Source organism: Saccopteryx bilineata, chromosome X (genome assembly GCF_036850765.1).
Source record: "Saccopteryx bilineata isolate mSacBil1 chromosome X, mSacBil1_pri_phased_curated, whole genome shotgun sequence".
Lineage (NCBI taxonomy): Eukaryota > Metazoa > Chordata > Mammalia > Chiroptera > Emballonuridae > Saccopteryx > Saccopteryx bilineata.
The window spans coordinates 129,167,724-129,190,931 of NC_089502.1; the positions used below are offsets into that span (position 1 = coordinate 129,167,724).

Genomic DNA, 23,208 nt, shown 5'->3' on the forward strand with positions numbered 1-23,208 from the left:
CTTTTGGTCTAAGGAAAAACAGTTTAATACTGTTGTCTCTAAGGAACCATTTCTCTGAAGTTTACTTTCCTTCAAATACAGGGATGATGGAGTATGAGAAGCTGTCTTTTTGTTATAGGGCCCTATCATCTCCAGCCCTCCCACTCAAAATACTTTACTTGATTGGACCATGAATGGAGACCTGATTCAATTTGGTCCAATCACATGATCTCTTACAAAGATATAAATTTGGAGCTGAGACAATCTAGCTCAATCTAGACTGATGTCATGAACATATATAATATAAACCAGAGAGCTATAGAATCAGCCGTTTTTACCATGTATACAAAGAAAAAGTAAAAAATGCAGTTTAAGGAGGAAGAAGAATGCAACAGACTCAGGGAGGAACAGAGTTCAAGCACATACATGTTGCAGAGGTAGAGAGTCTCAACAAGTACCTTCTCCATGGAATCATTTCCCAAAACAAAACAGCAATGTTTTTGGTATTCTTTTGCAACACATTAACTTTGTGTGTGTGTGTGAAAGTGATAATTAGAATGAAATAGCCTGAGTGTTATCATACTATACCCAAACCATCTTCTCCTGTTTTTTTTTTTTTTTTAATTTTTAAACTATTGAGTTTAATGTTAATATTCTTCTATCTTGGATACTTTATATATATAATTTAGTATGCATGAGGTAGAAATATTCTTCTATCCTGGATACTTTATATATATATATATATATATATATATATATATATATATATATATATATATATATATATATAATTTAGTATGCATGAAGTAGAAATTAAAATCATCGTCTACCTTTTACAGCTAATGAAACCAAGGCTTAGGACCTTTATATGACTTACCCAAATTCATGTAACTGATTGCGAATAGCCAATCTGATACTCATGTGCAGGTCTTTCCAACTCCTAAGACTTTTTACCCTTAGGCCCTGGCTGGTTGGCTCAGTGGTAAAACATCAGCCCAGTGTGTGGAAGTCCTGGGTTTGATTCCTGGTCAGAGCACATAGGAGTAGCGACCGTCTGCTTCTGCACCCCCTTCCATTTCTCTCTCTCTCTCTCTCTCTCTCTCTCTTCCCACCCCATAGCCATGGCTCGAAATTGAGCAAGATGGCCCCGGTCACTGAGCACAGGTCCATGGCCTCTGCCTCAGGTACTAAAAATAGCTCGGTTGCCGAGCAAGGAGCAATGGCCACTGATGGTCAGAACATCGGCTGGTAGGGGGCTTGACTGATGGATCCCAGTTGGGGTGCATGCGGGAATCTGTCTCTGCCCTCCTTGCCTCTCACTTGATAAAAAAAAAGACTTTACCCTTAATCGTTATGTTATACTTAAGCTGAGGACAACAGCCAGTCACTTCCAGATAAAAGCAAAGATCTTTATCCCTCATCAACAGAAACAGTAAGTTCAGCTAACTCTGCATATCATCCATCCATAGTATTCTGAGTTCTGAATGGCAGAGTGAGCTCTAGGGGATGTAGTGGACAGGCAGGCTGGATGTTCTCAACAAAGCTGAACCTGTGTGTGTGCATGTGAGTGTGTGCGCGCATGTGAATATGTGTGTGCATGTGTGTGTGTGTGGACTGTAGAAGGGGGGAGGAGGAGCCTTTTCTTTCGAAACAGAAAGTAGTTTTTTTCCTTTAGTTAAACATGATTTCACATGCTCTTATTCATGAGAGAGTAAGTTAAATTGGAATGTCACGTGGTGCTTCACAGGAAAGCACCATGAAAAAGTGTGTGTGTTGAACAAGAGGCCTATAAAGAGAACCTGAACGTAAATGCCTGGAAGAGATGTGACAAGGCCACATTTATTGGTTCCAAAGAAAATTAAAACATTTATGTAAAACCGCATATGGGTCCTCACAGGACACAAGCCTAAAACCAATTAGTTCGGGCTTGAAAGGGATTTTGCTGAATATGAGAAATGAGTTCCAATTGAAATTTTAATTAGGACCCCAGAACACATCAGCGTACTTACTGCTGAAAGTTCTCCACAAATTGCAAGCTTTAAATGATTGGATGGACTTTATTTAAGCTGGGTAAACATCATTGCAGAGCTTTTACCCTGTTGGAATGTCTAGAAGAAAACAGAAGTTTGCAGTAGGAGAAGGGACCCAAAGAATACCATCTGCATGTGTTGGGAAAGTGATACAAGGCTTTCACTGTCGTTTGTGTGCTAGGTGAGGAGATGTCAGCAGTCACTGTAGTTTAGTGGCACTGAATGACTTCAGCAGTATTTGGGAAGTGAAATGGAGGAGTCAGCTTAAGGAGAGAGCATCTGTCTCTCCATTTTTTATAATTAATTATAGATTTTTATTCAATCAATACACCAAGAAATCCTGAATTACCATTTTTTATTAAGGGAAGGGCACTGGAGTTATCGGAAGAGAGGTGGTAGAGAGTAATGTGCTGACTTTGTCAATATTCTTTTAGAAAGTACTTACTCTCTGCCTTTTTTTTTTAATTGGATTTTCAAGCTCAGGTGGAAGAACAAAGATGGCCTTGTCCCCCTTCTGTGTGAAAAGATGTTTTTAAATTCCTTGTGTTCAAGAGAAGATTCCCATTGCTCTTGGCTATGTATCTCCATTAGGTAGAATTGTTCACCCTGAGCCCTCTGTGTTGTTGATTGTAAGAAATTCTCTGGTCGGCTACGTTTCAAATCTGTCAGAGCCAGTGATGTACTCCAGGTGCAGCCAAGTGTGAATGCTGTTAAAGCTATTGGTTCAGATGACCTTGATATTGGGTGTCCTCAAGTTTTCTACTCCGTTGGTTTCTCCTTCTGCTCCTCTAATTGCTGCTGAGTTTTCAAAAGCTGGGTTGGTTTGGTATGCTTCCAATTTATTATAAAATTACAGCAAGTCCCAATAGAAGCCTGTGTTTTTAGTGTCCCTATTAAATAAACATCTTGGGCAAGGACTTAATTTGCTTGTTATAGTTAACTCTCATCCTAGAGTACACCTCATTGGAGCCGCTTCTTAATAATGAAAAATTTGCTGCCTCAACGCAAGGTTCTGTATAGCTGTTTTTCAATTTATTAGATAAGTCGCTTTGGGCTGTTGGTAATAATATTCAACTAATAATGACTTAAACCAGAGAATTTCCAACCAGTGTGCTGCAAGAATTTTCATTTATTTATGTATTTACTTATTTTAAAATTGAATTTATTGAGGTGACACTGATTAACAAAATTACACAACATTCAGTTGCCAAATTCTGCAACATCTATTCTGTACACTGTATTGTGTGCTCACCATCAACCTCAAGTCATATCTTCGTCCAATACCACTTATCCCCCTATACCCTCTTCTACCTCTGCACACCCTGGAAGTCATCATACTGTTGTCCAGGTCCTTGAGTTTTTTCTCACTTTTTTTTGTCCCTTTTTTGCTCAATCCCTCTACGCTCCTCACATAGCCCCCCACTGACAGCTGTCAGCCTGCTCTCTATGTGTGAGTTATTCTCTAGATAAGCTAGGAAGGGAGAGAGATGAGAAGCAACAACTCGTAGTTTCGGCACCTTAGTTGCTCATTGATTACTTTTTCACATATGCCTTAACCAGAGGGCTCCAGACAAGCCAGTGACCCCTTGCTCAAGCCAGCAGCCTTGGGCTTCAAGCCAGTGACCATGGGATCATGTCTATGATCCCACACTCAAGCCAGTGTCCCTTCACTCAAACTGGTGAGCCCATGCTCAAGCTGGAAACCTTGGGGTTTGGAACCTAGGTCCTCTGTGTCCCAGGCTGATGCTCAATCCATTGCACCACCACCTGGTCAGGCAATTTTTGACTTTTTATTTTGATATATGAGTTAGAAAACTCTGTGAAATCCATGTAATTATAAAAATGAAAAAACAAAAACAAAACTGGAGTTCCCATTGATCACATATAAAAGGATAACAGGTCTCTCTGTTGGAAGCCATGCCCCATTCTTTTCTTTCTTTTTTTTAACAGATTTATTGAGGTATTATTGATATACAAAGAATTGCATATTAATATATTTAGTGTTTACAATTTGATGAGATTGGACATATGCCAGCACCCATGATACCATCAGCACAATTGAAGGAATACAGATATCCAACACCTACCAGAATTTTCTCATATCCCTTTGTTTTTTTGTATGTTTTTCCTTTGTGTGTGTGTGTGTGTGTGTGTGTGTGATAAGAACATACAACATTTTTCTTATTAAACAGAAGGTGAGTTTTGGCCGCCAGATGTTAGCAAACCAAACAAGAAACAGAAATACAAAAACTTTTGTTTAATAAAAATGAAACAGTACACTTATTTTCATTCATAAATTCATTCATTCAGACACTTAGTTTGCTCATACTATATTCCATTGGCACTTTTTTTAGCACTTAAGATGCAGTCAGTGGTGGAAAAGAGAAATGTTTCCTATTAATGATATTTACATTCTAATGTGGGAAACAAAACAGATGCTTGCATTTTGAATACATTCAACCACAATGCCTCTTGAAGTAATTTCTTCAGTCAATTACTCATTAAGTCACTTTAGAAACATTATTGAAGAATTATGTTCAACATCATTTTTATCATAATGAAAGTGATACAATTTTGTATAAATTTTAGAAGATGAAATAAAGATTAAAACCACCTAGACGGCCTCAGACTAAAATGTGTTTGCACAGCAAAGCAAACCATCAACAAAATGAGAAGACAACTCACCGAATGAGAGAACATATTCACCAAAGATACAGCTGATAAGGGGTTAACATTCTATTATTATCAGCTCAACACCAAAAACCTCAACACCAAAATATTCCCCCAAATAATTCCATTTAAAAATGGACAAAGGACCTGAATAGACCCTTCTCCAAAGAGCACATACCAATGGCAAATAGACATATGAAAAGATAGATGCTCAATGTCACTAATCATAAGAGAAATGCAAATTAAAAAACACAGTATTACTTCACACCTATCAGAATGGTATGTGGAAAAAAGGAAACCCTTGTGCACTGTTGATGGGAATACAGATTGGTACAGCCATTGTGGAAAAGCAGTATGGAATTACCTTAAAAAATAAATAATGGAACTGCTTGTGACTCAGTGATTGCACTTTGGGGAATATATCTGGAGAAATGGGGAATAATAATTTGAAAGAATTATATGCACCCCTGTGTTCACTGCAGTATTATTTACAATAGCTAAGATTTGGAAGCAGCCCACGTACCCATCAAATGAGTGGATAAAAAAGTTGTGCTACATTTACACAATGGAATACTATTTGGCCATAAAAAGGCAGGAAATCTTACCTTTTGCAACAGCATGGATAGACCTGGAGAGTACTATGTTAAGTGAAATAAGCCAGAGAAAGACAGATGCCATATAATTTCACTTATATATGGAATCTCATGAACAAAATGAACTAACAAGCAAAACAGAGAGAGACAGACTTATAGGTAGAGAACAGAGTCACAGCTGTTGTGGGTGGAGGAGCTGGGTGAGGGTGTCTGTGGAGGGATTGAGGAAAAAAGACAAAAAAAAACCCTCATAGACATGGCCAACAGTGTGGTGATTGTGGGGACTAGGAGTTGGCGGAGGGTATAGGGAATATAAATGGTGGTGGATGAAGACTTGACTTGGGCGGGTGAACACAAAATATGGTGCATAAAAATGTGTTGTAGAATGGGGCACCTGAAACCTGTATAATTATGTTAACCAGTGTCACCCCAATAAATTCAATTAAAAAAGTTAAAATGGAACTGCCTTATGATTCAGAGACTCCACTTCTGGGACTTTATCCAAAGAAACCCGAAGCACTGATTCGAAAGAATGCATGCACCCCTATAGTACTTGCAGTGTTATTTACAACAGCTGAGATTTGGAAGCAACTCAAGTGCCCATCAGTAGATGAGTGGTTAAAAAAGCTGTGGTATATTTACACAATGGAATACTACTTCACCATAGGAAAGAAGGAAATCTTACCCTCTGACCAAATCGATGAACCTGAACAGTAGGTGAAATAAGCCAGTAAGAGAAAGACTAAGTACCATATGAGTTCACTGTTATGTGGAATCTAATGAAGAAATTAAACTAACAAACAGAGTAGAAACAGACTGACAGCTGTCAGAAGGGAGGGTGGTTGAGGATAGGTAAAAATGGTGAAAGGATTAAGAAAAAAAACAAACAGATAACAGTATGGTGATTACCAGAGGGAAAGGGGTTGGGGAGAAGGAGGAGAGGTAAAGGAGGGATAAATGTGATGGAAAGAGACTTGACTTGAGGTGGTGAACACACAATACACTGTACAGCTGATGTATTATAGAATTATACCCCTGAAACCTATATAATTTTATTAACCAATGTCACCCCAATAAAGTAAATAAATAAAAAAAACATTCATAATTACATCATGGAAAAACCTGTGGCTATTATTAATGTGTGTCTATATGTGGTCCATCTCAACTGCTTTTTTCTGTATGGGTATATGGATCAATGTAATTTTCTAAAAAAGATGATTTCATAAACGAATTTCCTTCATACGTTTAAATATTCTTTGAGAGCACGATTTCTTCTGTTCCAAATCAGAAGTAGATACACTGCAATTTATTTAACCAGTACCCTAACATTGGACATTGAGGTTTTCTTTCTTTAGACTTTTATTTTAAGTAACCCTATGATAAATAGCTGTGCATATATATCTTGGTATGTCTACATTACTATCTGCTTAAGGGAAATATCTAGAAGTGATTTCACTGGGGCTAATTCTATTAAATATGTACAGATGTTAATATAATCTCAACTATCCCTAAATTTATCAACATTTACTTTCCTACATCCTTACTAGTATTAGCTATTTCCAGGGGTTTTTTTCCCCCCTAATCACAGCCCAACTCTTTAGAGAAAAAAGTTATGTCTTTGGTTTAATTTTAATTCCTTTGATTTTAAGGAAGTTAATCTCTTTTCAAATGTTCATTGTTCACTTGTTCATCTGTTTGGTGAACTACCTTCCGCATATCTGCCTATACATCTATTTTGGAATACATTTTTTATTTTTTCTTTGTAAAAATCTCTGTGTATTTAATATAAATAATTATGATTGTTTTATGTTTTTTAGATTATTTTTCTGGTGTTTCCTTTGGCTTTTATGATATTTTTTTATATTTTATTTTTATGTTGTTAAAATTATTAATATTTACCTTTAAAATTTCTGTAGGTGCTTTTATGTTTACTTTTTTTCCATTTTGATCTAACAAACACAATAAACTGAGGAACAAAATAGAAACAGGCAGGGTCACAGGGAACAGATGGACAGCTGTCAGAGGGAAGGGGGAAGAGGAGAGGAGATCAAAGAAGGTGACTGGATTAGCCAACTCAGAGACATAACACATAGCTACAGACAACAGGATAACAATAGCCAGAGGGAAGAGGGGTTGGAGATAGGGGCGGGGGGAGGGCGAAGGCAGAGGCATGGGGGTAGGAAGAGACTGCATGGGGGGGCATATGTATTTTATATTTTTTAATTTTTAAACTTGTTTTGGAATATGCTTTTCTTTCTTTCATTTCAAAATTCTGCTTTTATTCTACACAGGTTTTTTAATGCAGTTTTAGCCCTGGACAGTTCTCCTATGATTTGTCAATCATGCTGAATAACTGTTATATTTTTATAATGCATTTAAATATTTGATAGTGCAATTCCTTTCAACTGATTTGAAGTTTTCAAAATTGTCACTGTAGGAATGCAAACAAGTACAGTACAGATGGGAACATTTTAGATAATGAGAGAGAGCTACATGCTCTGAAATGGATGCGAGCAGCTAGGATCGTAGGGAAGATGTGGCATGTTGACTGGACCCAGAATGGTGAATCTGAGTTAACTAGGTAGAGAGGAAGGATAAAGGGCATTCCAAGTGGGAGAAATAAAGTAACAGCCTCCAGAATTGTGATTAACCTTACATAACGGGTGATGGGAGAGGCAGGACGGTAGGGACCTAATATTTGTCGAGTGCTTCATAAATCACCATGCTAAGCATTTTATAGGAATAATTCTGAGGGCAGTTGAATCCTCATACTTTGTCTGCTGTGTCAAAGAATGTGCAGTGCCCTGATGTCACAGTCTTCCAATTTGTATGTAGACTTCAGTATTTCTTTGAGTTTCTAAAAAGCAATTCACTCACAAAAAACTTTCTTGATCAATGTAAACCACAGTTTCTTGAGCTCAATACCATAGATATTCTGAGCTGGAAAATCCATTCTTGTAAGGTGCTGTCCTGTACATTATTAGATGTTTATCCCAGACCTTAACCCACTACTGCATGCCAGTAGCAATTCTGCTGCCTCAGTAGGACAACCAAAAATGTCTAGAGACGTTGCCAAGTCTCCCCTAGGAGGAAAAAAAAAACCCTGAAACTCATTGATCTAGAGAATAACAAAGACAGCCAAATTCCTCGTAGGTTTTATGTAGAATGATGCATAAGAAATGTGCATCATCTTTTTTTCCCCCCTCATTGAACTTCCTTCTTGGTTTTGCTGCAATTGAATTTGGTGCAGGGGGTGTTGCACTTAATCTATTGTAAGGTTTCTTGACTGTGACACTACTGACCTTTGGGCCACATATTTCCTTGTTTTGAAGGATTGTACTGTGCATTCTGGGAACTTTAGCAGCACCACTGGACTCTTCCCAGGATGTGCAAACATCCCTCCCCTGAGTTGTGACAACCAAATCTGTCTTCAGACACCAATAAATTGGGCCCTGGTGGAGACTGATATAGACTAAAACAAGGACCCAAAGGCTGTAGGATTTTATTCTGCATAACCCACAAAATACAATTTTAAAATCCTCTATTTTTTTTCCCTGGGAAATCCTTTTTTGGCTTCTATGAAGTTTTCTTTGTTTATGCTCTTTCATGGATTCTCTGTCTCAGCACTGTTGATATTTTGGGCCAAATCAATTTTTTGTTGTTGTGTGGGGCTGTTTAGTAGTATCCTTGGTCTCTACTAACTAGATGCCAGTAGCACCTTGCCACCCTACCTCCACCCCCTGTAGCTGAACAAATCAATACTGTCTCCACATATTGTGAAATATAGGGAGGGGAGGGGCCAAATGTGCCCCTGGTTGAGAACCACTGTTGAATCTCTATTTCATATCCTTATGCATTAGTTCTTGCCTGCCTTTTCTTTTAGAAGAATGTTATATTTCTCTCCGTTTCCAACTCGTGGACATTGAGTGATAATTTTTGTTGTTGTTGTTTCTTAAACATGATTGAGAAACCTAACTCTCTCTCTATCTCAAGTGGTTTAATTGTTACATTTTTCTCTAACAAATATAGCATTGCCCCTAGGAGGAGTTCTGGCAAATAACATATATTCCAAGTTGCTAAACATTCATCATTTCTCCTCTGAGTGAACAGAAACGGGCCATTTGAACTTCTGCCCAAAAGTTTGGCTATAGACTGTTTTGCATAGAGTAAATTTGCACATACCTGTCTAGATCACTAAATATGAACGGTGGGTAACCTAAAGACAAGCATAATGTCTTGCATCCTGGGCTAATTATTTCCTCTGACCTTGTTTCATCCCCTGCGAAATAGGGATAAGATTACCTTCTGAGTGGTTTTCTTTTTTTTTTTTTTAATAAAAATTATAAGCTAGCCCACCTGGTTTATATCAGACACTCAAAAATGTTAGCCATTGTTATTAATTTTATCAAGACATATTGAGGCCTATATGAAGAACGAACCTTTAAAACCAGACTTTAAGTCTCAAACATCTATACTTAAAGTTTATGCCTCTTTATTTTACTTAATTTCTGACTTAATTCTTGTGGTCACAGCTAAGACATGCTGGGGAAAAAAAGATTGTTGCATTACTTTTTTTTTGCCAGAAATTTTAAAGCTTGATGAGTTCTAATGTTCTAAAAAATTATGTATTTTAAAATTTGCATCATTGTGAGGATTTCTTGCAATGTAAGAAGATACATATTGTGTCTACAGAAAACATAAGAGGTAGAATTGCAAATTAGGAGTTTTACTAAAATTGGTTCCTATGACAAAAGTGTCATTTGATTGCTTTTACCGTTTTTCCAAGTATATAAGAAATATTTTTCTTTCACATTTTTTCTATTGAAGTATGTATGTGGTATTGACCTTCTTTTTTTTTTTTTACAGAAACAGAGAGAGTCAGAGAGAGGGATAGACAGGGACAGACAGACAGGAACGGAGAGAGATGAGAAGCATCAATCATCAGTTTTTTGTTTCAAGACCTAGGTTTTTCTTTTTTATTTATTTATTTATTTATTCATTATAGAGAGGAGAGACAGAGAGAGAGAAGGGGGGAGGAGCTGGAAGCATCAACTCCCATATGTGCCTTGACCAGGCAAGCCCAGGGTTTCGAACCGGCGACCTCAGCATTTCCAGGTCGATGCTTTATCCACTGCGCCACCACAGGTCAGGCAAGACCTAGGTTTTTCATTGACTGCTTTCTCATATGTGCCTTGACTGGGGGGCTATAGCAGAGTGAGTGACCCCTTGCTCAAGCCAGTGACCTTGGACTCAAGCTGGTGAGCTTTTTGCTCAAACCGGATGAGCCCGCGCTCAAGCTTTTGACCTCCTGGTCTCGAACCTGGGTCCTCAGCATCCCAGTCTGACACTCTATCCACTGCGCCACTGCCTGGTCAGGCAGTATTGACCTTCTTAAGACAAATTGAGGAATAAAATCTGATGAAAAGAAAATACATAACCCACAAGTCACATCACAAAAATTAATGAAAGAGCAGAATGCGCTTTTCTGATTATTAAAAGGGGTTCATTGCCTGACCTGTGGTGCTGCAGTGTATGAAGTGTTGACCTGGGATACTGATTTAAAACCCCAAGGTCACCATCTTGAGCATGGGTTCATTTGCCTTGAGTGCAGATTCACCAGCTTGAGCGGGGTAGGGGAGTCACTGGCTTGGGTGTGGGATCATCAACATGATCCCATGGTCACTAGCTTGAACCCAAAGTCTCTGGCTTGAAGCCCAAGGTCGCTGGCTTGAGCAAGGGATCACTGGCTCAGCTGGAGCCTCATCCCCAGTCAAGGGACAAATGAGAAGCAATCAGTGAACAACTAAGGTGCCACAACTATGAGTTTATGCTTCTCATCTCTCTCCCTTTCTTTGTGTCTGTCTGTATCTGTCTGTGTGTCTGACTGTATCTGTGTTTCTGTCTGTACCTGTGTGTCTGTGTGTCTTTCTGAATCTATCTGTGTGTCTGTCTGTCTGTATCTATGTGTCTGTGTCTGTCTGTGTATCTGTCTGTATCTATCTGTGTGTCTGTCTTCCTCTTAATGGTGGGGTGTTCATTGGTCAATTTGTTATGCAAGGATGTGGTTTTTCCCTAGATTAGAAAATAAAGTGTTAATATAAGGCTTAGGTACATGAGTTTGGTTATATCATAGAATTTATTGTAGAAATGAAGGGGACCCCAAAGTTACTTAATACAACCACCCAAATTCAATAGTGAAGACAGTGAGACCTCTAAAAGCAATTGCCTCCCCTTCTCCAATTTTTAACCAATGTTTAGTAACAGAGTTTGTATGAAGATCTGATTCCTACTCAGTCAGGCACCCTGCTCTCTTAGTCATATCTATTGAAAAAAGTTAGAATTTTAGAATTAAAATAATTAGGGAATCATTGTGGAGATATTTTTAGGAATTGTGGTCCTGACCATTGGGTGAAAATAGAATGTCCTGACTTGAATAAGTCTGATAAAAACTTTCAATTTAGTACAACTATTTTAAAGCAAGTAGAGCACCATTATTATCTACTGCCAAGTCTTTTAGAGAAGATACAATTACCCCTACATAATCACTCACTCACTCTCTCATTTTCAAATCAATTTTGATTTTATTAAGGAGCATATTGGCAGGTTAGTGGTGTTATTTAAGAGTTGCTTGTCTGTAAACTCCCCATATGTTTCCGATTTTTCCTTCTGTATGTTGAACAGTGCATGTCTTTAACATATTTTGAATGTTTCAGTAGCCTGGTGCAAGTATTTAATGTCGTTTTCCATAAGACCCCTGGGGTTTTTGTTGAAATATTTTTGTGGGTTTTTTTGTATTCTTTTTTGGTTCAGCAAACTTGTGATGATTGGCCATTGCTTCAAGAGCTTCTGGGACACTTTGATTTGCTCTTTCCAGAATTTGAATCAATTCAGGGGCAATCTTCCAATCCTTTGTAGTAATTAGGGTAATAGCTATGCCACTTTTCCCAGCTCTTCCGGTACGTCCTATTCTGTGTACATATTCTTCAATATTCCAAGGAAAATCGTAATTATAAACATGTGTAATATCACTAACGTCAAGACCTCTGCATGCTAAATCAGTAGCGATCAGTATTTTCACCTTTCCACTTTTAAAGTCATCTAATGCTTGTTTACGTTCACTCTGTTTTTTGCTGCCATGAAGCAACTGGACAGATAGGCCTTGGATACTTAAGTCATTGAATAAATCATTAGCAACACGTTTTCTGCTGACAAACACGATGACTTTGTCTTTGGGAAATAGATTCTGTAGGAATTCTTGGATAAGAGATCGTTTTTCTTCTACTGTGGTAACAATTATATTTTGTTTCACTGTATTTACAGTAACGAGATCCAGAGAATCAACATAAATAATCATAGGCTCTTTCAAATAAGAGTGTGCAACTCGACGAATCGTACCTGGCCAAGCTGCACTTATCATAATTGTCTGCCGGTCTGGGCGCACATCTATTAAAGTCTCCATTATCTGACGTTCAAATCCCATATCCAGCATTTGATCAGCTTCATCTAAGACTAAATAGGTTATGCTTCTTAGGTTGATAAAGTTATTCATTTGTAGATCATTGAGCCGACCAGGAGTAGCAATAATGATGTCTACGCCTCTGTCAATGCTTCTTATTTGTTCTTTTCTATTTATGCCACCATATATACAAACGATTTTAAGACTTTTATATGCATACTTGTAACATTCATTTTCCACCTGGATAGCTAATTCTCTAGTTGGTGTAAGGACTAGCATCCCCGGACCATTTCTTTGTCCTCTAGGTGTTGGTTGAGAACTTATATGAATGAACCCAGGCAATAAATAGGACAATGTTTTGCCTGTTCCAGTTTGGGCAATTCCTATAAGATCTATCCCTTGAAGAATAATGGGCCATGCCTGTGACTGAAATGGTGTTGGATATTTAAATCCAGCATTGTTAATGTTTCTCATCAAGGTAGGATAATCGTGGAATGTGTCTTGAAATGTAAAAGCTGGGTTGGGGATAGAACGTTTTTTGCCATTTTTCAAGTCATCACACATTATATTGAAATTTTCTTTTCTCCAAATGTCTACTTGCACTTGAGACAGTGAACTTGTTGCTGCAGATTCTACGTAAAAGTCTTTTCTAATTGGAGGTAAACCCATCCACTTTTTTTTTTCCCAATCTGCTACTTCCTCCTTAATTCGGTCCCAGTTTAACAATTGCCGAACTTCTCTAACAGTGTTACTTGTGGTTGAATTTCTTCCAACAGGGGATTGGGATGCAGCATTAGCAACACTGGATTGTGAATTGGAACCTTCTTCTCGTTTTTTAATAATGGTTTCTATAGCAGCTTTGGCATTTGCTGTCATATCCTTGCTGCCAAAAATGTTTACATTTGCTTCGTTGTCACCCTTTATAATCAGTATTTTTGTATTTGTCATACTCTGGATGTGTTGTATTTTTGATCCTCTGATACCAATCACAGCACCAATCATACTGTTTCGTATTTTAAAGGTAGTAGGAGGTTCTGTGGAGCTAGTGGCCCTCAAGCCCCTGCCTCCTCTTTTGCCTCTTCTGCCTCTTCTGCCTCTTCCACCTCTTCCTCCTCTGCTACCTCCACTATGTCCGCCTCCGCCTCCACCTCCGCCTCCCAGGCCATCCCTACTGGCTCCAGGATCATCTGGACTTGGCCCCACCCACTTCTGCTCCGGGGCCCAAGCCATGATAGCATGGTAGGGTTGGTACAGACCTCTCTCCTCCTTGTGGGTTGAGAAAAGACGTGACCTGAAGCCCCTTTTTCCTCAGGCTCTTGAGCAACAGACCATACTGCCCGTTAAGGTTGGCAGCTATATGGCTGTTACCTAGGAGACGATTGTGAAAGCAGGGAGGGGCTGTGATGACCTGACCAATCACAGGTCACAGGTCATCACCCTGAGACCAAGGTGAGGTAAGCAGGCACCTCTGACGCAAAATTTAAGCGACACTCACTTTCCCTGGGTGGAGCTGTCAGTTGGTAGAGTATAGTCCCCATACACTGAGTTCGTGGTTTCCATCCCCAATCGGAGCACATGTAAGAGTGAACCACTGAATGCATGCATAAGTGGAATGACAAATTGATGTTTCTCTATCTGTCTCTCTCACTTTCCCTACCCTCCTCTAAAATCAATAAGTAAAAATAAAAAATTGATACTCAATCTCAAGGGCTGAGCATATAGACCTTTATTGATCCTGGAGAGTGTTTACTCACCATTGGTGTCCTAGGTGCCTCAGTCACTCAGGTCATGCTAGTTTTGGCTGAGTTTGGGAATAGACTTGAAGCAGGCTTTGAACTTATTATACACATATTTGGTTTGGTTTCTTTTTATAAGCCAATTATTTGCATAGGAAGGAAATATGATGGATTAAAAAAAAAAACAAAACCAATTTGTTTCAGTAAGTTTCCTTTTGTGTAACAATACTTGGTCTAGATAAATTCAGTTCCATGTCCTGTACTGTAACTTAAATAATACCATCAGAAGTCTATTAAGTACACACTTAGGAATGGTACTTCAGCACTGATTCTTTTGATAAACTCCAGCATTTTTCCAAGCAGTTTCTAAATATGATTTCAGGGATGCTAGTTAAAAGAGAGGTATAGTGGGGTCTAAGGTACCTAAGAGAGTTTTTTCAGTAGTTTTCTAGTTTTCTTAATGCCTCTTAATTTTTTTCCTTCCCTATGGTTTCATACATTCACAGATCTTAGGACTGGAAGGATTCATAGAAGTCATGTACGAGGTGCAAAGTAGAAGACACCTTGGTAGCAATCTGGGCAGATAGCTATACAGCTTCGATTTAAACAATCCTGGAGGCTAGGAGCTCACTTTGCTTCAAAAGTATGCATTCCATTATGAGGCAATTTAATGATTACAAAGATGGTATTGAACTAAAATATGCCAGCTCTTGTTTCCTTAGGTTCTCCTTCTGACTGCTGAATGACAAGGAATGGGTTTGATTCTCCTTGTATCCTTGTATTTGTAATGGCTGCTGTCAAATCCCCTTAAGGTTTCTGTTCATTATGGTTAAAGTCCTAGTTTTGGGGAAAACCCCTCCACATTTCTTGATATGATATGGTTTCCAAGATTTACATGGTCCTGTCCCTTCTCCTTTGAAAATATTCATTGAGAACCTTTTGTGACATGGCACATAGAACTAAACAAAACAAATCTGCAGAAATGGGCTTAATCTTACTATATGGGTCCTCTTCATTAAACATGACAGTTTTACTCATCCTACCTACTAACTCAAGACACAAAGTTCCTCCCGGGAACATGATGGGTATTTGAATCATCCATTCTTTCTCATCCTGTACTTACATGGTTGATTTTTATTTTTTCCCTTTGTCTAACTAAAGATAGTCTATATATTTATATTTTTATAGCCATCTTATTAAGTTTGGTTAACAGAAGCAGCCTATTAATATAATTTCAATGCCAGTGTCTCATTTATCATAGTATTTTCTAGTTTTAAGTGTTTGGCTAGTTACATGTTTATAGCATCTTTCTATCTCCAGCAAAAGTTGCTGATTAAAATTTGAACACAGTCAGATATTGGCTAGAAATCTGTGAAGCACTGGGAAAAAGCTTCTCCATGTCAGCATTTTTTACTGGAATGATAATTTTTGAAGAGAGAAAAGGTTACTAGCCAAATATGTTGGGAAATATAGCATCTTATATTCTCTTTCTTATAGCTACAATGCATTCAAGTGTCTTAGAAAACTCTGACAATTGCAGGAATTGGAAAACTCAATTGGCTATCATTTAACCCAAAGTTTCCAAAGGAATTGGCCAGTAGAACCTCTTCTCAATCTTTTAATTAAACTTTTTAGATGTAATAAGTTTAGATTTATAGGAAGGTGACACAAATAGTACAAGGGGTTCCTGTATACTCTTCAACCAGTTTGTTTCCTCCAATCTTATCTCACACTACCATGGTACATTTGTCACATATAAGAAACCAGCATTGGTGTGTTAATATTAACTAATCTCCAGACTTTATACCTCCAGCTTTACCTTAATGTTTTTATTGTGTTCCAGGATCTAGTCTTGGACACTGCCTTGCATTTAGTTGTCATGTATGATTTGTGACCTTTTCTCAGTCTTTCCTTATTTTTCGAAACCTTGCCAGTTTATTTTATTAATTTTAATGTGTTGACATTGATAAATCAGGGTACATATGTTCAGAGAGAACATCTCCAGATTACTTTGACATTTGATTATGTTGAATACTCCTCACCCAAAGTCAAATAGTCTTCTGTCACCTTCTATCTGGTTTTCTTTGTGCCCCCTCCCCCACCCCCTCTCTCTCCTTCCTCGCCCCCTCCCTACCACCCCATTACCATCACATTCTTGTCCATGTCTCTGAGTCTCATTTTTATGTCCCATCTATGTATGGATTCATATAGTTCTTAGTTTTTTCTGATTTACTTATTTCACTCTGTGTAGCCAGTTTTGAAGAGTGATAGGTATTTGGTATAATGTCCTTCAAATTAGTTACGCTTGATTGAATTTCTCATGATTAAATGTGGGTTGTCGATTCTTAGAACAAGTTTCAAGCTTCTATGCTTTGGCTCTGCTCTCTGTACAATGATATACTAATCCCTATCTTATACATACAAACACCGAGTTACACTACTTGGTTCATAGTAGGAACTCTCTGAGTCCCAATTACCCATGTTCCAGAAATAATACGTATATAAAGACAATCATAGTGGTTCCCAAATCCCTGTCTAAGAATTGTCCTAATAGTTTCCTCAAGTTCACATCAAAATGAAAAGAATAAGGATAATACAAATTTTAAAAAATATTTATTCAATTTAAATATTTTAATTCTAACATTGTTCTCTTCTATTTTTGTAAAATACCCTTTTTAAAATGAAATGAGGATTATCAATGATTTTTGAAGATCTTTACTAGGGCAAAAAAGTACAACTAATGCCAGTAGCCAAATTTGGTTTAGAAACATTACTGGTATGTGGAAGCAAAGCAATTAGAAGCACTAATCGAGCACATTAACAATTAAACACAGTTCAGAATGCTATTAGCTATTAATCATGATGACAGGCAAGAAGGGCCGCAGGGATTGTCTGGGAGGTTGCAAAGCTGAGGCAAAGACTTGTAAGGGACATAGGGCTGATCTGTCACTAGGTGGTATGAAATTAGAAACAGAGATGGTAAAGTTTCAAGGGAGAGACCAATGTGGACCTGGGAAAGAGATGAGAGCCACCTGTACGACTAGGGCAAAAGATCCAGATCATGGAAAGAGGGGATGTGGAGAAAAAGAGTTTGGGTCAGGAGAAAGGAAAAGGAAACTTTCAAGAACTATAAAAACAGCTAAAGAAGTTTCCTATTAATATTTCAAAGAAAGGGAGTCACCGTAAAGTGAAGGAGTCAGATGACTCTGTCAGTATGCATTAGGGTAGCAGGTCCGTAGGAAGACATCTGGATGCAGCAGAATAAAAAGTGAGGGCTGTGTTTGTGAGATTATAAGTACATTGCACTGAGAGGCTTGCACACTATGACCATGGCAATTCAGAGAAAGGAACAGATAAGAAGAGGAGGGGAGATACAAGTAGCAACAAACATTATTTTTAGTCCTACTATATGACATTACATTTAAAATGCAGTTTTCAAGTTATGTCATTTAATTATCTCATTGAATCATCACAACAATTCCATATAAGTATTGTTCTCCTTCTTCATGTAAAAACACTGAACCATATAGATGTTACGTAATACATCGAAGTTCATGCAAACATGTAAATAACTTAGCTAAATTTAAACACATGTCTAATCAGCTCCAAGGCCTTTCCCCCTCCACGATACTCCTGTTTGTAGGGGAAGACATGCTGGATTGGGTGCCTAATTTCAGAGATGGAATATAATATAAAGAGTGTTTAATCAGAGATAACTCATATGTACAGGTTGGAGACCCATTGGAGCAGAGAACCTTGCAACCATTTGACAGGGAAGTTGGAGTGGCAGTCATTTGTAGGACAAGAAGAGTTTGGTTTCAGATGTGTCTAGTGTGTGATGTAGTGGGAACATACAAGCAGGAATGCTAAGGAGGACAGGAGATTTGGGACAGTAGTATAGATGCAAAGGCAAGGACAGGGATATAAGCATAATCAGCTAAAAGCTGTAGTTGAAACTAGGAATGGATATTCTTCCCAAGAAAGAGAATAAAGAAAGACAGGTTTAAGAATAACTGAAGGAATCAGAGAATTCATATTATTAGATAACAAAGAAAGACAGGGAGCCAAGTGAAGAAACAAGAAATATTCAATAGAATCAGAAGAGAACATTGTAATATGAAATAAGGGAGGAGAACACGTCAAGAATGCCTGGTAGCCTGACCTGTGGTGGCGCAGTGGATAAAGCATCGACCTGGAAATGCTGAGGTCTCCGGATCAAAACCCTGGGCTTGCCTGGTCAAGGCACATATGAGAGTTGATGCTTCCAGCTCCTCCCCCCCTTCTCTCTCTCTGTCTCTCCTCTTTCTCTCTCTCTCTCTCTCTCTCTCTCTCTCTGTCTCTCCCTCTCCTCTCTAAAATGAATAAATAAAAAAAAGAAAAAAAAGAATGCCTGGTAAATAGATTACAGAATTTAGGAGAAGAAAATCATCAATGACTTTCAGGAAGGCCCCTTATATTGAGTGATGGGGAACACATGTTGCAAAGGAAGCAACTGAAATAAGAGACAACCCAACCACTGGGGAACTCTGGATGATGTGGAGAGGACTTCATATCTTGTACCAAAAGCTGAATAGCACTGTCTTAATTTTTAAACAAGATTTCTAGGAAATCAGGATTTCAAGGCACAGTTATGGGGGTTATTCTGTGAAGGAGCCAGTGGATTTCAATATTAATTATTGTGAGTATTGGAAGGAACTGAGTTGTAATAGTCTTTCAAAATATGTGGGAGGAAAAGAAATATGTGGGCGCCTAGGATGAGGGAAAGAATCGCTAGGAAACAAGAACATTCATTGGTAGTTTCAGAAAAAGGAAAGTATTTCTAGAAGGAGGGAGAGGGAGCACTGGGAGTTCTTTCAAGGGCATTACTGTGCTATTTTTAGCTACCCATTAAACGTTTCTCTATCAAATTTAGTTTATTCTCCACAGAGTGAGGGGGGATATGTTATTTAGTATATGAAGAAGGAAGGCGATTGAGGTAATTAATTGTACTTTCAGCACAAACAGTAGAAAAAATATTGCGAGCTGATTAGCACCTACAATAAGCTCCTTTGGAGAAATGCCTGCTTGCCAGCTACTTCCTATGGAAATTTGAACATATTGGCATTCCTTTAAAAACTAATAACCTTCGATTATCCCTTGGCTCTATTTTGAGGTAGGTATTACAAGGGCTTTCTAGGACCATTTAATTTCTGATAGCTATGATGTAGGTAAGTGGAAATAACAATACTTTTATTTACATCATTTGAACAAGATACAGAAGCCAAAAAATAATCCTTAAAATCAGGCATTTTAGAGGTCGAAAGGAATCTCCAAGACCCTCTCACTTGCATGTGAGAAAGCTAAGAAGGTAGGTCCAATGGAAACATGATGTGTCACAGATGCAATTTTAAATTTTCTAGTGGCTACATTAAAAAAAAATGAAAAAGGGGACATTTCTGATTCTGGACAATATGTGTAGGCACATTTCCCCTTAAATGTAAAACAAACAAAGACTCTAAAATCTGGAGAGAAGGCAGACCAACAGAGGACCTCAAAACTTGAGGAATGATGAAATGCTGAGCTCCCTGGATTTTCTTTTTCCCTTCCTTATATTATCCAGGATTGGGTGCTAGAGGAGCTTGCAACTCAGAAATATCCCACAGGCCGGACCAAAAATAAATCCCTAGGAAAAACCTGTTCTTTTAAGCCAAAACATCAGGAAAGAATCAGTCTAGCAAAAAAACCACCTTTTTCATAATAACTGCCCTACTCACACATCACAGAAATAGTGCCTCTTCCCTGGACCTATCAGCAAAGGACAAATGTTGTAGAGTCTAGATTTCTACCATCATCTATTGGAAAGGAGATTCCTCTATCTCTCCCCTCTGAAGTAGTGTTCTAGAAATCTCCAAGACTATAATTTCAGCATTACCCAGAGGTAATGAGATGCCCTCTCCATATTCCGTCCCCCACCATCACATCAGTAGCAACCACATGAGAAGTCTGGACTTCTACCACCTCTAAATTACACTGTATTATTTTAGGTTTAAATGCAAAGCTTGAACCTCCACACCTTCCTGGCAGCAATGAGGCAGGGCCAGACTTCCCATATCTGCATGGTGTCCATGGAGGCCTTCTGAAATAGAAGATTTAAATAATATCCAAAGTCCATAGTACACAAAATATCTAAGACAGAAATAAAAATGACTCATCATAGAAAGATCCAGGATAAATGAGAAAAAAATTTAATAGATTACAACACTGAGAAAACACAGATATCAGAATTATCTGGAAAGGATTTAAAGGCAACCATCATAATAAAAGTGCCAGTGATCAGTTATGAACATACTGGAACAAATTAGACAGAAATTCTTAAGAGAAGTAGAGGATATAAAGAAAAAACAAATAGAAATTTTAGAACTGGAAAATATAATAATCAAAATAATGTCCCATTGTGGGCTCAGTGAAAGAATGGAAATGAGAGAGGAGTGAAGCTGTAAACCTGAAGATGGAACATTAAAAACAACCCAATCTTAAAAACAGAGAGAAAAATAGACTGAAAATAAATAACAGAGTCTGAGGAACCTGTGGACAATGAGAACGGTTCCTAATATTCCTGTTATTGAGGTTCCAGAAGAGAAGAAAGAATATCAGTATGAACAAATATTTACCAAAATAAGGACTAGAAATTTCTCAAATTCATGAAAGGTGTAAACCTACAAATTTAGGAAAATTAGTAAGCACCAAACACAATAAACCCAAAGAAATCCATGCCAAGATCCATTTTAATCAAACTTCTGTAATCTAAAGACAGTGAAAAACTCTTGAAATACAGAGAAATTACCCACTACTTAAAGGGGAACACCATTTCAAATGATAGCAGGTTTCTCATGAGAAATGATGGGTGCCAGAATGGAGTGGCATGATATTTTTCAAATGCTGAATAAAAAATATGATGAACCCATAATTCCATATCCTGAGAAAATACCTTCAGGAATGAAGATAAGATCAAGATATTGTCAAATGAAGAAAAATGAAGAGAATTTATTGCTTCCAGACATAACCTAAAACAATAGCTAAAGTACTTTCTCTGAACAGAAAGAGAATGATAAAAGAAGGAACTTTGGAATATCAGGAAGGGGGAAAGAAAGTAAGCAAAATATGGGTAAATACAACAGAGTAGCCTTCTCTTCTTGACTTTCTGTATTATGTTTGACAAAGCAAAATTATAACTGTCTGATATGGTTTTCAATATGTACAGAGGTAATAGTTAAAACAATTATAATTGGGTAGGGAAAAGGGACATAAGAAAAGGTAAAGTTTCTATACTTCATCAAACTGTAAACTAATGAACTAATGATGGCAGTAGATTGTGATTAGTTATGGACATGTAATTTGATTCCTGGAGACTACAAAGCCATACAAATGATGACTCAAAAAGCACTAAAGATAAAGTAGAATTCTGAAAAAATTTCAACTAACCCACATGAAAAATGTACATGAAAACCTGCTCAAAATTATTTGTTTTAAAGGTAATGGAAATCAAATCCACAATGAGATAGTACTTCACATCAACTAGAATGACTATAATAAAAAAGGCAGATAATAATTAGTGTTGGTGAGGGTGTGATGTAGAAATTTGAACCTGTGTACGTTGTTAGTAGGCATGTAAAATAGTGCAGTGACTTTGGAAAACATTTTGACAGTCTTTTAAAATGTTAAACATAAAATGACCATAAATATAAATAAATAAATAAAGTTACCTTATGTCCTAACAATTCAACTCTTAAGAATCTACCTAAGAGAAATAAAAACATGTTTACACAAAAACTCGTGCATAGATGTAAATAGTAACAGTATCAATAGTAGTCAAAAAGTGAAAATAACCCAAATTTCCACCAGCTGATGAGTGGATAAATAAAATGTGTTAATGTCCATATGATGGATTATTACTATTCAACATAAAAAGGAATGGTGTGTAACATAGACCACTGTTTTTCAACCACCAGTCTGCTGGAAATTTCCTGCCCGCCCAAGGAAGAGTTAACCTCCCTGATGTTGTATGTAGATCTGGTGGACTGGTGGTTGAAAATCATTGACATCGATCATCCTTGAAAACATTATGAGAAGTGAAAGAAGTGAGTCACAAAGGACCGTTATTTTATTATTGCATTTATACAAAATGTCCAGAAGAGGCAAATATACATAGAGAAAGCAGATTAGTGGTTTCCCAGGGCTGAGACTGGGAGTGGGAGGCAAACTGGCCTTGGGGGTAGGGCGGGAGGGGTAATGGATCTCCAAGAGTATGTGAAATAACACATTAGAGTTCTCAACAGTACCCTAACACTGTAGGCAGTGCAGTCTCTGATTGTTAGGAAATAATGACAAGTAATTTATTTTCAAGGTTTCAGATGTCATCAGCTATTTTTAGGCCTTTAACATTATTTGTCTCTCACCATGGTCCACCATTCACACTGCTATAGAGTTTCTTTTGGGGCAATGAAATGTTCTAAAACTCAACGGTGGTGATTGTTTCAAAATCCATTGAATTGTGCCCTTTATTATTTTTTGTTCTTTTTTATTTTATTTAAAAATTTTATTAATAACTTTTAATTTATTGGGATAACATCGTTCGTCAAACCATACAGTTTTCAAATACAACTCAGTATAACGTCATTTGTACACCACATCATGCATTCTCTGCCCCAAGCAAAGTCTCTTTCTAGCCCCATTTCCCTACCCCTTGCCCTTCTTCCCTACCTCCA

General features: G+C 37.7%; 1 protein-coding gene across 1 annotated transcript; it reads right to left on the reverse strand.

Moving 5' to 3' along the window:
* Nucleotides 1-12,002: 12,002 nt before the first annotated feature.
* On the reverse strand, nt 12,003-13,958 carry DDX53 (DEAD-box helicase 53). The gene has a single exon (XM_066250565.1). The coding sequence runs from the start codon at nt 13,956-13,958 to the stop codon at nt 12,003-12,005; it is 1,956 nt and encodes a 651-aa protein (XP_066106662.1).
* Nucleotides 13,959-23,208: the final 9,250 nt, after the last annotated feature.